The 17,500-nt window shown below is 40.1% G+C and overlaps 1 protein-coding gene across 2 annotated transcripts in view; it reads right to left on the reverse strand.

Moving 5' to 3' along the window:
- The window catches only part of clpb (ClpB family mitochondrial disaggregase), a 52,073-nt gene that overhangs the window by 2,046 nt on the left and 32,527 nt on the right, over positions 1-17,500 (reverse strand). For both annotated transcript variants that reach the window (XM_056251288.1, XM_056251287.1), the window contains exons 8-16: positions 13,618-13,695; positions 11,758-11,813; positions 11,624-11,668; positions 10,375-10,536; positions 9,279-9,435; positions 6,267-6,340; positions 6,068-6,187; positions 5,517-5,621; positions 1-78 (exon numbers count right to left, since the gene is read on the reverse strand). The exon at positions 1-78 is cut by the window's left edge. In XM_056251288.1, the coding sequence (XP_056107263.1) occupies positions 1-78; positions 5,517-5,621; positions 6,068-6,187; positions 6,267-6,340; positions 9,279-9,435; positions 10,375-10,536; positions 11,624-11,668; positions 11,758-11,813; positions 13,618-13,695 (875 nt within the window). The remainder of the gene's footprint in view (positions 79-5,516; positions 5,622-6,067; positions 6,188-6,266; positions 6,341-9,278; positions 9,436-10,374; positions 10,537-11,623; positions 11,669-11,757; positions 11,814-13,617; positions 13,696-17,500) is intronic.

A 17,500-nucleotide genomic window follows, 5' to 3' on the forward strand; every position in this document is an offset into this window, starting at 1 on the left:
GAGTCGCAGTGTACATCCCTTCGGCAGAAGCTCCTGCTCGAACGCAGCGGCCAACTGATTCACCAGCCGCCGCTCCACCTGCACACACACACACACACACACACACACACACACACACACACACACAATGTAACTATGCTGTATATACACTATCAGTCAAAAGTTTGGAATAATTGCAATTTTTAATGTTTTGAAGTCTCTTCTGCTCATCAAAGCTGCATTTATTTAATCAAAATGCAGTAAAAAATCATCTCGGGTTACGACTGTAACCCTTGCTCCCTGAGAAGGGAACTCGCACTGCGTCGATGACGACACTATGGGGAACGCCTCTTAGCGTAACGCGTCTGGAGTTTGAGTGAAACTATTCGATTCTTGCACCCAACAACACAACAAGATGACATTTTAAGCTCCTTATGTATCCAAATCTGTGCTGGTTTTCATTGGCTGCCTCCAGTTTTCCCTTTGTTTTGCCTCCAGCTAACGCCGTGACGTAATCACGATGTCGGTGCAAAAAGGGGTCTATAAAATCTCATGAATGTGTACAGAGTGACCCAGTCTTCCTTCATCCGCCGTCACGTGAGGTATGGGATGACCGACCTCGCCATATTAGACGGCACCTTAGGGACATAGCCCGGCCTAGGATGCAGGATAGCCTTAATATTCCCGGGAGCAAACTCCAGGCACTTGGAAGATAGAGAGAGCGCCTGGAGATCTCCTACCCTCTTAAGATAAGTAATGGCAAGGAGAAAGACCACCTTAAGTGACAGGTTCTTGGCCTCAGCCGACTCCAGAGGTTCGAAGGGGGCCTCGACTAGAACCACTTCGAGAACCACTGCCAGGTCCCATGTGGGAACTCTGGTGCGAGTCGCAGGCCTCATCCTCCGAGCCCCACGGAGGAACGACCAGCTGATGTCTTCCCAAAGGGCCATCACCCAGAGGAACGTGGAAACGAGTCAAGTACACCTTGAGTGTTGACGTGGTAAGACCAGCCGAGAAGCGATTTTGGAGGAACTCCAGCACTGAAGCCACGGGGCAGTTAACTGGGTCCACCTAATGCTCTCTAAACCAAATGGAGAAAACATTCCACTTTAGGCCATGCAGCTTCCTAGTGGACGGAGCTCTGGGAGCCGAGTATGGTCTCGACTACTCCTGCTGACAGGCCGGCCTCTCGGTACGGTGCCCCCTCAGGGGCCAGACCCACAGTTTCCACAGCTCTGGGCGAGGGTGAAATACTGAGCCCTCTGCCTGCGTTAACAAGTCTCTCCTGATGGGGATCTCCCATGGGGGGCCTGCCAGGAGTGATATCATGTCTGAGAACCATACCTGGGCCGGCCACAACGGAGCTACTAGAAGTAGACTGACCCCGTTGTGACGGACTACCTCCAGAACTCCCGGGAGCAGAGCGATCGGGGGAAAAGGCGTACAGACGCAGCCTCGGCCACGCCTGCACCATGGCATTTAAACCCCAGCGGGGCTGGATGTGTGAGGGAGATCCACAGTGGACAGTGTGTCGTCTCTCGAGACGCGAACAGATCTTCTTCCACTGGGCCGAACCTCTCACATATCGACTCCTCAAACTCGGTGTGAAGTCTCCATTCCCCGGGCACAGCCCCTGCCTCGACGGGACCCCTGATTCTGGTCTCCTGGGACATACATTGCTCTGAGAGACAACAGTTTCCCCTGGGACCACAGGAGGATCTGATGCGCCAGTCTGGATAGAGGACCCCCCCTGGTGGTTTAAATAGGACACCACTGACGTATTGTCTGTTCTCACAAGAACGTGGTGATCTTTGCGGTCTGGGAGGAAGCCCGGAAGACCGCCAACATCTTCAGGCAGTTTATGTGCTAAGAAGAATGATAGTCCTGCCATAGACCTCTCGTAAAGCGGCCGTCCATGACTGCGCCCCGGCCCGTGAGCGAGGCGTCTGTCGAAACGGCTTTCCGGCGACATGTCACTCCCAGCATAGGACCTTGGGACAGAAACCAAGGTTTCTTTCACATTGATAGGGACGGCATCTGCGGATAACTCTTAACATGAGGAATGGATGTTTTTCCTCGGGGGAAAACCCTTTGGTTTTCAACCACCACTGTAGGGCTCGAAGTGCAGCAGGCCGAATGCAATGACCCAGTGGTGGCCCCAACAGTCCCTGAAACTGTTTTACAGTGATGGCACAGCCTAGCTTTATCGTGGTCTGCATGGCCAGGATGGACTCGATACATGCAGAAGACATAATGTGCCCGCATCGTAGTCGAGTCCCACCCCACCCCCAGGAACGTAGTCCGCTGGGCGGATGTCAACACGTGTTGAGTCTCAACCCCAGGCTCTGGATGTGGCCAAGGACGACATCTCGATGCCGAACTGCCAGCTCCTGCGACTGGGTCATAATAAGCCAGTCGTCGATATAGTTTAGCACCCGGATGCCCAGAAGCCTCAGCGAGGCCAGGGCTGCATCCATGCACTCTGTTACCCCTTTTCCACCAACAAGAACCAGGTGCTGGTTCAGAGCTAGAGCTAGTGCTGGTTCGGAGTTGGTTCGACTTACGAGCTTTCAAAGAACCGGTTTGCCTTTCCACAGGCTAGACAGCCATCACAGAGCCAGATCTTACGTCACTGTATACATCTCATGTTGCTCAGCAACGCTAGCGCGGCACATACAAACACACCACACCAGGCTTGTTCGAGATGGTTTGGCACTGCGAATCTCGAACTGCGAGAGCGATCCAAAAGCAGAAGGAGTCGTATGCTCTCCAAACACTCCCGCAGCTCCGATCAGTCCACGCCGCTCCGATGCATCTCGAACAAGCCTTCCATCAACAATGCCGGTCGTTGCGTTACTCATGGCTTTGCAAACCTACATCGGTATCCAAACACGGCGAATCCAGCACATTTGTGCAGGTCGCCGTAACTTGCTTTAACGGAGATTACAATAAAGCTGCTATTAGCATGATTAGCTGCTATTTAAAAAATGCCGGTCACAAGTTTCTGTTCGTCTTGTTGGTCACGGTAACCCCGCCCCCAGCCGCTGACGTAAGCGGTTCTTACTTCTAGACCAGCAATAATTTGGTGCTATTTAAGAACCACTTTTACTGGTTCGGAGCTGGTGCTTTGGTGGTCGAAAAACAAAGAACCGATTTAAAACTAGGCTCTGGCTCCGAACCAGCACCAGCTCTGCCTTGGTGGAAAAGGGGTATGTGAAAGTGCGCGCGGAGAGTGCTAGGCCGAATGGAAGAACCCAATATTGGTACGCTACGCCCCCGAAAGTGAACCTCAGGTGCAGTGGCTAAACTAAACAACAGTTGGCCACAAGAGAGGCAGGAAGCGCCGGCTAAAAGAGGTTTAGTTTGGCCACTGCACGCCTCACAACCTCCAAAGCGAGGTGAGAAAGCGAGGGCAGGGATGCACACACTTCTTTAAGTTCCAGGCTACGTGGAAGCGATAAATAATTCTGTATTATACATTTTTAAGGCCAATTTGTTGAGGTCAATTTGTAAAGAAAGACTACATGCTTGCAGACATATATATTCAAACGCGCATACCTATAGACTGAACACGTAATACACCGTCAGCGTTTTCATGCGTTTTTGAAGTTTGCGCAGAGGTAACCTTTTTTCAAAAAATTTCACGGCTTGCACCTTGGAACCTATTTCAGGGTTTGCGTTCTCGAGCGCCAAACACTGTTGTTGTGCAAATGAGCGGCCGGAGCGCGTTAAGGGTTTTCTGTTAGAGCGGTGTCGTGTTAGCGGCCTAAGTTAATAACTAATGATCTTTGCAACGGAAGTGAATCAATCAAAACTAACTTTAGCTGGACAATAACTTTATTCTAGAGCTGCTGTAAAGCCTAAACAATCTCTGTTACTTTAATTTCCTATTATCTCTGTAAAGCTGCTGTGAAACAATTTATTTTGTTAAAAGCGCTGTATAAATGAAGGAGACATGAACTGCTTACTAGCCATTTCAAATATATATATATATTAGGGTGGTCAGTTAAACGCGTTATTATTAACGGTGTTAACGCAAACCCATTTTAACGGCGTTAATTGTTTTATCGCGCGATTAGCGGTCATTTTGGCCTAGCAAACTTTGTAGTTTTTTCACATGCTTTTGCAACAGGACGTGGCATGCGCGGCGCTGCGATATGAAACCCATTCATTTTCATGAATGGCTTGCGCCGCGCGAGGACGTTTTGAAAGCGCAAGCCAATCTAGCTAGACCGGAAACAAAACAACAGGCACGCCGCACACACTTGTTTGTGTCTGCGAGCCGGCCAAATAGTAGGTTAACGTTACGTTTTGAGTGGATGACGAGCGCGAGACGCTGAAATGGATGCCAATAAGATTCTGAATGGAAAGTTTACTTTTAAAAAGTTGCCAAATGGCTCCATTGACGAGACCAAAGTGATCTGTGTGTTTTGTCGTTGTGAACTGAGCTATCATCATCGCAGCACGTCCAGTCTGAAACACCACTTGATGATGGCCAAGCACACACACACACACAGCTGATGCGAATTCTCCGCCCCCTCGTCAATATGAGGACCTCGTCAGTATTTCTTTCACCCTTTTATTGATGGACAGTGTTACATTGTGTGAGAGATTATTTGCTCCAAGTGAGAATGTTAGTGTGAAATTGAACACAGTATATGTCAATGTTGTTTTTAATAAAAAACATTTGCACAAAGCAAGCCGATCCACTTTTCCATGTTGATAAGAGCATTAAAATGAGAAAAAAATAATGGGACAAAAGAAATCAAGAGACATTTAGAATAGATAAAAATGTGCGATTAATTGCGATTAATCACGAGTTAACTATGACGTTGATGCGATTAATCGCAATTAACTATTTTAATCGTTTGAGGGCACTAATAAAAATATATCACAGACAACACCAAATAGACAGAAACAGAACAGAGTGTCGTCATCGACGCAGTGCGAGTTCCCTCAAAAGGGAACTGAAATATTAATGTAATGTAAATCAGCTGTTTTCTATGTGAATATATAGTAAAGTGTAATTTATTCCTGTGATCAAAGCTGAATTTTCAGCATCATTACTCCAGTCTTCAGTGTCACATGATCCTTCATTGGTCCTTATTATCAGTGTTGAAAACAGTTCATATTTCTGTGGAAACTATGAAACATTTTATTTTTCAGGATTCTTTGATGAATAGAAAGTTCAAAAGAGCAGCATTTATTTGAAATAGAATCTTTTGTAACTTTATAAATGTCTTTACTGTCACTTTTGATCAATTCAAATTCAATTGAAAACATAGTTCATATTGTTGAGGAAACCGTGATACACTACCATTCAAAAGTTTGGGGTAAATTAAAAAAGAAAGAAAGAAATTAATACTTTTATTAATCAAGGATGCATTAAATTGACCGTAAAGACATTTATAATGTTACAAAAGATTCCATTTAAAAAAATGCTGTTCTTTTGAACATTCTATTCATCAAAGAATCCTGAAAAATACAGTTTCCACACTGCTAATGTTGATGATTGATGAGTGATTGACAGGTGTCACCTCGTGTTTGATGGATCGAGCGCCGTAGTGCAGGTTATACCCCCCCGCCAGCAGCTCCAGCACGGGACGCTCCCACAGCAGCGTGATGTTGTGCCTCTGCTTGGCCTGCGAGAACACACACACATCAACACTATAGATACATATGTGTGTGTGTGTGTGTGTGTATATATACAACATTATAATAATTATTATTAATATTACTGATATTAAATAATATGTTGTTTAACATTGAAGCTTGTTGTTTTTCTCACTGTACCACATCAGATCATTTAGATTTTTTTTAAATGCTGGCATCAACATATTTCAAATGACACACACACACACACACACACACACACACACACTGATGTATGACTAAAGCCCCTGAACCAGCGTGTTTGTCCCTGCAGGCAGACGTCTGACAGATATGAAGTTTTATACATATTTAAATATTTATGAATAGACCACATGTTAACTTCACTAATATGATTACAGTCGTCAAGAGCAGCAGCTGCTATTGATCCTAGGGTGAGTGAGTGTGTGTGTGTGTGCGTGAGAGTGTGTGTGTTCACCTTCTTGGCCCAGTAGTTGAGCTCTCTGCTGACGAGCTGGATTCGCTCAGAGTGACAAAACGGCAGAAAGTAAACGATCTCGTTGATCCTCCCCAGAAACTCGTCACGCCTGAAGTGACCCTGAAACGCACCAATCAGATCGAGCGGTGACACATCAGCAGCCAATCAGAGAGCTTGAGTGCGTGAGGAGCATCAGTACCTTCAGGATGGGCCGGATCACCTGCTCCTTGAAGGTGTTGGAGATGGTGATCTTCTCGCTCTTCTGAACATCTTCTACACACACATAAATGTCAAATATTATTACACCGCTGATTGTGATTGGTCAATCCCAGTATATTATTCCCAGATAACAACAGAAAACAGTCACTGAACTCTAAACGCTCGCTAGGAACGGGTTTTCTTTGTGGAAGTTTTGCTTTTGGTGAGCTAATAAAATATTAAAACTCAGTCGAATCAATATTTTGTGTAGAGTTATTTAATTATGCCATACAGTGTCGTGGACTCGCTCTCTCGTTTCATACAAACGCAGCGGCGGCCATTTTGTGACTATTGATTTGTATATTGTTGGATTATGAGATACAAACAGGTACGATTTTAACAGTTTAATCTGAAATCAATATCTCTAATCTTCATAATTATTTATGTGGTGAAATGCTGTGTAATAAGTGTTATGACCGTATCTCTTAAATGTCCGTCTAGTTTGAACTTGCCGCTGAAACGGCTCTCTCCGCGGAAGCTTTGCGTTTAAAGAGTTAATAAAATATTTAGACTCAGATCAATATTTCGTGCTTATGTGGCAAGTATCCGTGTAATAAGCGGGATAATGTACGTCCAGCAGGTTTTTCTCTCAGAATAAACCCCCTTCAGGTGTGTGTGTGTGTGAGTGTGTGTGTTATCTCAGAATAAACCCCTTCAGGTGTGTGTGTGTGTGTGTGTGTGTGTGTGAGTGTGTGTGTTATCTCAGAATAAACCCCCTTCAGGTGTGTGTGTGTGTGTGTGTGAGTGTGTGTGTTATCTCAGAATAAAACCCCTTCAGGTGTGTGTGTGTGTGTGTGCGTGTGTGTGTGTGAGTGTGTGTGTTATCTCAGAATAAACCCCCTTCAGGTGTGTGTGTGTGTGAGTGTGTGTGTGTTATCTCAGAATAAACCCCCTTCAGGTGTGTGTGTGAGTGTGTGTGTTATCTCAGAATAAACCCCTTCAGGTGTGTGTGTGTGTGTGTGTGTGTGTGAGTGAGTGTGTTATCTCAGAATAAAACCCCTTCAGGTGTGTGTGTGTGTGTGTGTGTGTGTGTGTGTGTGAGTGTGTGTGTTATCTCAGAATAAACCCCCTTCAGGTGTGTGTGTGTGTATGTGTGTCTGTGTGTGTGTGTGTGTGAGTGTGTGTGTTATCTCAGAATAAACCCCCTTCAGGTGTGTGTGTGTGTGTGTGTGAGTGTGTGTGTTATCTCAGAATAAACCCCCTTCAGGTGTGTGTGTGTGTGTGTGAGTGTGTGTGTGTTATCTCAGAATAAACCCCCTTCAGGTGTGTGTGTGAGTGTGTGTGTTATCTCAGAATAAACCCCTTCAGGTGTGTGTGTGTGTGTGTGTGTGTGTGTGTGTGTGTGTGTGTGTGTGTGTGTGAGTGTGTGTGTTATCTCAGAATAAACCCCCTTCAGGTGTGTGTGTGTGTGTGTGAGTGTGTGTGTTATCTCAGAATAAACCCCCTTCAGGTGTGTGTGTGAGTGTGTGTGTTATCTCAGAATAAACCCCTTCAGGTGTGTGTGTGTGTGTGTGTGTGTGTGTGTGTGTGTGAGTGTGTGTGTTATCTCAGAACAAACCCCCTTCAGGTGTGTGTGTGTGAGTGAGTGTGTTATCTCAGAATAAACCCCCTTCAGGTGTGTGTGTGTGTGTGTGAGTGTGTGTGTGTTATCTCAGAATAAACCCCCTTCAGGTGTGTGTGTGTGTGTGTGTGTGTGAGTGTGTGTGTTATCTCAGAATAAACCCCCTTCAGGTGTGTGTGTGTGTGTGTGTGTGTGTGTGTGAGTGTGTGAGTGTGTGTGTTATCTCAGAATATACCCCCTTCAGGTGTGTGTGTGAGTGTGTGTGTTATCTCAGAATAAACCCCCTTCAGGTGTGTGTGTGTGTGTGTGAGTGTGTGTGTGTTATCTCAGAATAAACCCCCTTCAGGTGTGTGTGTGAGTGTGTGTGTTATCTCAGAATAAACCCCCTTCAGGTGTGTGTGTGTGTGTGTGAGTGTGTGTGTTATCTCAGAATAAACCCCTTCAGGTGTGTGTGTGTGTGTGTGTGTGTGTGTGTTATCTCAGAATAAACCCCCTTCAGGTGTGTGTGTGAGTGTGTGTGTTATCTCAGAATAAACCCCTTCAGGTGTGTGTGTGTGTGTGTGTGTGAGTGTGTGTTATCTCAGAACAAACCCCCTTCAGGTGTGTGTGTGAGTGTGTGTGTTATCTCAGAATAAACCCCTTCAGGTGTGTGTGTGTGTGTGTGTGTGTGTGTGTGTGTGTGTGTGTGTGTGTGTGTGTGTGTGTGAGTGTGTGTTATCTCAGAATAAACCCCCTTCAGGTGTGTGTGTGAGTGTGTGTGTTATCTCAGAATAAACCCCTTCAGGTGTGTGTGTGTGTGTGTGTGTGTGTGTGTTATCTCAGAATAAACCCCCTTCAGGTGTGTGTGTGAGTGTGTGTGTTATCTCAGAATAAACCCCTTCAGGTGTGTGTGTGTGTGTGTGTGTGTGTGTGTGTGTGTGTGTGTTATCTCAGAACAAACCCCCTTCAGGTGTGTGTGTGTGAGTGAGTGTGTTATCTCAGAATAAACCCCCTTCAGGTGTGTGTGTGTGTGTGTGTGTGTGAGTGTGTGTGTTATCTCAGAATAAACCCCTTCAGGTGTGTGTGTGTGTGTGTGTGTGTGTGTGTGTGAGTGTGTGTTATCTCAGAACAAACCCCCTTCAGGTGTGTGTGTGTGAGTGAGTGTGTTATCTCAGAATAAACCCCCTTCAGGTGTGTGTGTGTGTGTGTGTGTGTGTGAGTGTGTGTGTGTTATCTCAGAATAAACCCCCTTCAGGTGTGTGTGTGAGTGTGTGTGTGTGTGTGTGTGTGTTATCTCAGAATAAACCCCTTCAGGCTGATGAAGACCTGATCATAATCACCCTGTCGGGTTTATTCTGAGATAACAACCGGCTGGCTGTACATTATCTGTTACTGAAATGCTTAATTCCTCACCCAGATTTTCAGCGAGGCGTCTGCGGCTTTGCTCCTGAGCTTCCTGTCTCAGCTGCAATGCATGATGGGCAATTTCATCACTGGCCACATTGGACGTCATGATGAAGATGGCATCTTTACACTCGATCGTCTTCCCCTTCCCATCAGTCAATCGACCCTGAACGACAGAAACACCAGGGTATTTTTAATATAGCTGTAATATTGCACAGCTGGATATACAGTAGAGTATATATAATACACATATATACTGTACACTCACATAAAGTGACATATTGTATGCAGAAAATCTCAGCTGCTTGATGGTTTGCATCATCATAAAATGTGAACTATATTATCGCCCAGCTATAAGCTCTAATAAAATAAATAAATAATAATACTACTAAAAAAAATAATTATACAAACGTAAATTTAAAAATAATTTTAAAATAAAAACCATGATAAAAATGTAATGTACCATGAAATATCAAATTATCAAATAATAATTATATTATTATTATTATTATTATATAAACAATAAAAAAAGAAAATATATAAACAATCAATCATTCAACAATAACTCATTCACTAAAAATGAAATCAAACAAATTTATATAAAAAAAACAATTGCAATTAAAAACAAAAATAAATTGAATCATAAAAATGTAAAATTAAAATAAATAATTTAAAAATAAAAACAAAAATAAAAGCCTTAGTAAAAATGTGATGACTCATAAATTGTAAAATTAAAATGATAAAATATAAACAATCAAAAAAATGTAATCATAAAAATTAAAGAATAAAAATGTAAAATTAAAATAAATAATTTAAAAAGAAAAACAGCCTTACTAAAAATAAATTGAGTCATCAAATATGAAATTAAAATAAATCATTTTAATAATATTTATAGCAAATATCAGCTGCTTAATTGCTCGTATCATCACAGAATGTAACTATATTATCGTCTAGCTCTAATCTGATAAATGCGACAATAGGCCATGAAGATATTAAGATATTATAAACATTAACAGCGTGATTTTCTGTAAAGCTGTGTTGTGAACTTGACTTGACTAATACCAAATCCTTGTTTTCCCAGCCACAGATGATTGTGAGTTTGTACCTCGTCAAAGAGCTGTAACATGATGGTCAGCACGTCTGGATGAGCTTTATCCACCTCGTCGAACAGAACCACAGCGTTCGGACACTGTTTGAGCTGTTTGGTCAGCTGACCACCTTCTTCATGACCCACGTACCCTGGAGGAGAACCAATGAACTTCGCCACCTGAGAGAAACACAGAAAACACACATAAAAGACAAAGAAGATGAGAACTGGGCAGATCTGACCTCTGAGGAGATCGACTCGATGATTCAATCAAACACACACACTCTTCATCCGGCCAAACTGAGTGACAGTGACAGTCCTCTATCAATACAATAAGTGTGTGTGATTAAATTGTGTGTGTTTAGACTCGGTCTAAGGTCACAGTTCTAACAGCACGACTAAACGGCTTATGAAGGAGAAGCGCAGAGATCTAAGCCAGAAACAGACACAAACTCAACTTCACTCAATATTACTGTATACAATTCATAACACAAGATTACTGTATGCAATTCATAACACAATATTACTGTATGCAATTCATAACACAATAAGCACATGATTCTGCATCAGTGATGCCACAGGATACAAGCCACTACAGTAGATATTAGTGCAAATCAGGGTTTGGTAATTAAATCATAAAAATTTACATTAAAAAAAAAACAAAAAAACCTGTAAACAATCCAATAAAAACACCTGCTAAATATTAATTAAATCATAAACATGCTAAATAAAATACAAATAAAACACTTATGAAAAATAAATAAATAATTGTACTAAAAACATTTAAAATAAAAATCTTAATAAAATAATTGAAAAATAAAAATGCTATTTTAATTAATAAATCCAAATAAAACACTTACTGAAAATGTATTAAATCATAAAAATGCTAAATCAAAATAAATAAATAATTCTAATAAAAACAGTTCAAATAAAAAAATGCCAATTAAAATAAACATTTTTAATAAATAAATCCAAATAAAACGCTTTCTAAAAATGTTAAACCATAAATATGTCAAATTAAAATGTATAAATAATGAATGCACAACAAACGATATGATTAATATGAATAATAACATGTTTAACGAGGTTTGATACATACACACATGTGATTTACACATGACATTTGCATACTTGTGTTGTTTCTGGTCAAACCAAAACAGCCTTCAAAACCTCAGTTACTAAGATTGTGAATTCTGTCCTGAAATACACCTGAAACAAAAACAACAGTTGAGTCAATGAAACAGATCTGTGTTTGTGTGAGTCTCACCTCATGTTTCTCTTGAAACTCAGACATGTCCATGCGAATGAAACCCTGAGGAAAAGAACGACAGATTCTTGTTGTTTGCCCTTTATGCGCAGCCGATCATTTCCAAAGAAGGTTTATTTACTGACTTCACTGACCTTCTTAATGTCTTTATGCATGTATCGCGCCACTTGCTTGGCCAGCTCGGTTTTACCTGCACAAACAGCCATCAAACATTCATTTGCTTCTATGCAATTCATTTCATCAAACAATAAATGTGTCAGACTCATAATTATGACTTGATTCTGTCAGGATTTCTACTTCCTATTGGGAAAAGAGAGATGTGTTTATTTTACTGGCGTGTTGTGGCGTCCATCATCTCTCCCACCCTTTATTCCTCTCTCAGGGTAATGTAGTCTATGAGAGTAAATATCGCTCTTATGAATTTTAATAAACGCATATATGGTAAGTGGAGGGACTTGTTGAATATTGATGGCGTGCGATCAGACGTGCCGCTGGCGAGAGGAGAAACATTTCTTTATCAATCAAAGCGCACGAAACAAACACTTTCCCCACTCGATTAATCACAGTATTTTAAGATAATTTGTTTTGCATTGCAAGTTTTTGAAACGTTATTTTTAATTTAATAAAGTTTAAATCTGAACATTGGATAAAGCCAGGTACAAAACTCTTGTTTGATTTTGTTGACATGTTAGAGTTAAAGGTTTTTACTGAGGGGATTTTGGATATCTTTTTTTATCACTCCATAAATCAGAAAATACTGTCAACAGACTGAAAAAAACACATTTTTTACCATGTTTTAAGGAATGAAATGTTATATAAATCAAGCAAATGATGTTAAGAACAAACCCCTCAGTAAAATCCTTCAGAATATCGATATGAATAAAACTGTAAGTTTTGGTGTGTATAAGTGCTGCTGAAGTGGAGGACAAAACTCATTTTGAGAACATGGCTTTTAAAGATATGGACTGAAATTGTAATCTACAGACGCAAATAGACAACGCGCAATAAAATAAACTTTCTTTACACCGGTCTGAAGGAAGATATGTTATTGAAGCAAAAGAGACCACAAAACTGACCAGTGCATGAACAAAACCCTCATTGGTTTTGTGTAGTGTCTCGGCCTTAAAATAGACACTAAACGTGCGCATGTTCATCATGTCTGATGACACGGATCTGGTGAATAAACCGTCTCTAAATATCATATTAGACTTTAAATCACTTCTGAGTTTTATGAAACTCCAGCGTTATTTCTTGAACATCTGCGTTTATTATAAAGAGAAACTGCATCTGAGTGAACAACAAAAAAACAATGTTTAACATTTAGCAGATGCTTTTATCTAAAGCACCCTTCAATATGAAAAAAAAAGCGTATTAGCCGAGGAAGAGGAAGAAGAGAGGATGTTCTTCATCATAACAGCCATTCTCAACACATTTTTACCAAGTTTTACGTAATAAAATGTTATATAAATCAAGAAAATTATGTTATGAACAAACCCCTCTGTAAAATCCTTTAGAATATCGATATGAATAAAACTGTAAGTTTTGGTGTGTATAAGTGCAGCTGAAGTGGAGGACAAAACTCATTTTTGAGAACATGGCTTTTAAAGATATGTACTGAAATTGTACAGACGTAAATAGATAAAGTGCAATGAAATAAACGCCCTTATGGAAGCATACTGTTATGCAAGCACAAAACTGACCAGTGCATGAAAAAAACCCATTGGTTTTCTGTTGTGTCTCGGCCTTAAAAGAGACACTAAACGTGCGCATGTTCAGCTGGTGAATAAACCCATCTCTGAATATAATATTAGACTTTAAATCCCTATTTATGAAACTCCTGCGTTACTTCTTGACCATCTGCGTTTACTATAAAGCAAAACTGAATCTGGATGAAAAACAAAACAAAAGAAGTTTAACATTTAAGCAGATGCTTTTATCTAAAGCACCCTTCAATATGAAAAAAGCGCTTATTTTTCCTTGGAAAAAGAAGTTACCGATTCCAGACGAGCCGAGGAAGAGGAAGACGAGTGGATGTTCTTCATCGTACCAGCCGTTCTCCTTCCTCCTAATGGCTGAGGAGAAAAACAGACAATAATTAACTCTCGACAGACAGACAGACAGTCAGACAGTAATGACAGACCGGACGAGAGCAGATCTGGAAGAGAGCAAAGCCTTTCTAAAAAAAAAAAAAAAAAAAAAGACAAAGACTAAGGAAAGACAGAATGACGGAGAGAGAGAGTGAGACAGGGTCTCTCTGCACCATTAGACACACACTAATTTCATTACGCTGCTGCAACGCTGGAGCAACTAAATCAGGTTAGAATAGATCCAGCAGAGACGGGCACGATAACACACTCACCATGGCAACCGGCGAACATGTGTGTGTGTGATCGTCAACCGTCATTACAGCAGGAATATGTTTGTGTTGAGCTGCGTAAAAGACAATCCTTCAGTTCTGTCCTGAAACGTATCAGACACACGCTTTCCATCTAAATGGGGACTTTGCATAGACTTCTATTGTCTTTATATATAGCGCTAGTTATAAATGCTATTACCTAACCTTGCATTTTTACATTGTACTTATATTTTAAAAATACCGGTTTGCAAGTACAGCTGTGATTATTTTGTGTAAATTAATCCAAAGCAACTTATTGAAGGAATTTTTGATCACTATCGTTGTTTTTATCACTCCATTAATCAGAAAATACTGTAAACTGACTGAAAAAATCCTTTTTTAACCATGTTTTAAGGAATAAAATGCTTTATAAATCAAGCAAATGATGTTTTAACCAAACCCTTCAGTAAAAACCTTCAGAATATATAGATATGAATAAAACTAAGTTTTGGTGTATGTAAGTGTTGCTGAAGTGGAGGACAAAACTCATTGGCTTTTAAAGATATGTACTGAAATTGTAATCTACAGACGCAAACAGATAAAGTGTAATAAAACTGTAACATTGTCACATTGTAAACGGTTTACTTACTGACTAATAACTTGAAAAACTGATGCACAAAAAGAAACATGCAACATTTACACAAACACATTTCTATCATGACAAATGACACACACAAATCGTCCCGTCACGTGTCAAACACACACTGTCCTTCAGGAGACAGAACATTTCAAAGGCATCAGGATGTCTCACACACACACATACACACACACACACAGCATCCTTGAGAGTGAATGTGTGATAACTCATATTTAATCCCGTTTATTATCAGCCGATCAGACTCAACACACACACACTCAACCACTAGAAATCTGAACACAATCATTCATGATTCCTGGATGAAATAGTAAACATGACAGAGAGAGAGAGAGAGAGAGAGAGAGAGAGAGAGAGAGAGAGAGAGAGAGAGAGAGAGAGAGAGAGAGAGACAAAGTTAAAGTTCCTTAACGAATCTGATTCCTAAAATCAACATTTGTGTTCTTTATATTTGCACTAGAGCTGGTGTTTTTATAGTGAATACAGTCAATTCGCCACTATATGATACCGGCTCAAGTGTCTTACTGATGAAACCCAGACCAGAGGAAGAGAACGACTGTTCCCGTGTGTAACAAAAGAACACGCGTGTGCCATGATGTACGTGTGCCGTGATGCTCTCTGTGTCTCGGGACACAAGCCCGTAATGACATTAGTGAAGATAATCACCACCAATAACCTTTAGTCCCTGAGAGCACACACCAGAATCAACCCTTTGTGTGTGTCGTTTCACATCCGTCTCGAACTCAATGACAGTCTCATTGTGTTTATGTCTGGAAAAAAGACTAAAACAATGTCTAAAAATGTTGTCATTGTTTTTAACGGCATGATCTATAAAATCATTAGTAGTTTAATCAATGATGAATAAAACACAAAAGCTGAGTGATTTTCACAATAACTATATAGATTTTTGCTGGGATTTACATCGGTCGAAAGTTTGGAATAATTCAGATTTAATGTTTCTGAAAGAGTCTCTTCTGCTCATCAAGGCTGTGTTTATTTGATCAAAAATACAGTAAAAACAGTGAAATATTATTGTAGTGTAAATCAGCTGTTTTCTATGTGAATATATAGTAAAGTGTAATTTATTCCTGTGATCAAAGCTGTATTTTCAGCATCATTACTCCAGTCTTCAGTGTCACATGATCCTTCAGAAATCACTCTAATATGAGGATCTGATGCTCAAGAAACAGTTATGATTATTAATTATGTTGAAAACAGTTCATATTTCAGGATTCTTTGATGAATAGAAAGGTCAAAAGAGCAGCATTTAATTCAAATAGAATCTTTTGTAACATTATAAATGTCTTTACGGTCACTTTTGATCAATTTAATGTGTTAATATATAAATTGCACTACTTAAGTAGAAAAGATTTCATCTAGTTGCCACAGCAAAATGTCTAATTTTCATTTAGTTTAAGTACTAATACATAATTATTATAAATAAATAATTTTAAACACACAACAAAATTACTAAAACTTTAACTAATATTAAAGTGAAGATAAACATAACATCCAACACAACAACTATCAATGACACTAAAATAACACTCGTGGCTCAAGTGTATCTAAAGTGTGTGTGTGTTTAATGTCTCTCTGCGACTCTGCCTGATGTATGCACTATATCAGCTCTCACAGATCAATAACGCTGGTTTTATCACAGTGCTGATGGGATCCAATTGCTTTCGGGACAATTTGCCACAGCAATAACTGTCCATTTATCAAATCAGAGGCAGAGATTCGGCTCACTATTTCCTCCGCTGTCTCTCTCTCTCAGAGATCTGCGAAATCACTTATCAAAACCCTGTCAGAACCTGATCACAACCCTACAAAACTCACTCATCTACACAGATCTGAAAACCACAGACTCGTTTGACTCAGCAGCTGCATAGCAACACCCTAGCAACCACCGAGAGCACTGTGACATCATGCACAAAAAACAAAACACAGAAAATATACAAATCTGCTTTAAATATAATTATGACTGAACATATAGCGCAAAAAGTTTATGTTCAATTCCCAGCTTGTGATATTTTTCCAATCCTGCATCATAATAAAAGGCATAAGTGACAAATATATATATATATATAAATGATTCTGGATGATCTGCATTCTTAAGAGAAAACAAATACCCATTTAAATACTTAAACATTAGAAATTCATTCAATTTAACAGTATATAGAACAAGACTGAAAAATATAAATATAAAATTAAAATAATATATAGTGACATTCATTATAAATAACATTTATTATTACAAAATTATATTTATTATTAAACGGCAAGCCGAAACGAATTTATTAAGCAAAACAAACTATCCGGCTGGTGGGAAATAAATGAATAAACGTGCATATTTTGACATGAATTGCATTATATGAATATATATATAAGACTTATATTCTGAAGAATATGGTGTATAAATATAATTAGAATTAAATTAAATAGATTATAATTAATTAAATATAATGTAATAAAAACACACTCAGAAAAATAATTAGGCACTGAATTAAATGCCTAAAGTTTTTTTGTCACCTAAACCTAAATTCTCACAGACACACACTTGATCGATTAACAACAAACGTGTGTGTGTGTGTTCAGTATTTATTAGAGGTGTATGTTATTGTGTTTTAACTCATATCTGTCTGTCCTGGGACTCGTAGAGGACACACACACACACACACACACACAAGCGCACACACACACCAGAGTAAAATCAAAGATAAGAAATGAAGTATGAGCGGAAATGGCAAACATGAGGACTGGAGAGAGTCAACTGCGCTGCTGGAAACAGAACGGTGGAGGAAGTGATGGAGACGGAAGGACGAGTAATTGAGTTATGAAGCATCTCTGGCTGCACACGAAACTCAGCAGCAGCTGTGCAACACACACA

The sequence above is a fragment of the Rhinichthys klamathensis genome, unplaced genomic scaffold (genome assembly GCF_029890125.1).
Source record: "Rhinichthys klamathensis goyatoka isolate OS25496 unplaced genomic scaffold, OSU_Roscu_1.1 h1tg000080l_1, whole genome shotgun sequence".
In the NCBI taxonomy this organism is placed as follows: domain Eukaryota; kingdom Metazoa; phylum Chordata; class Actinopteri; order Cypriniformes; family Leuciscidae; genus Rhinichthys; species Rhinichthys klamathensis.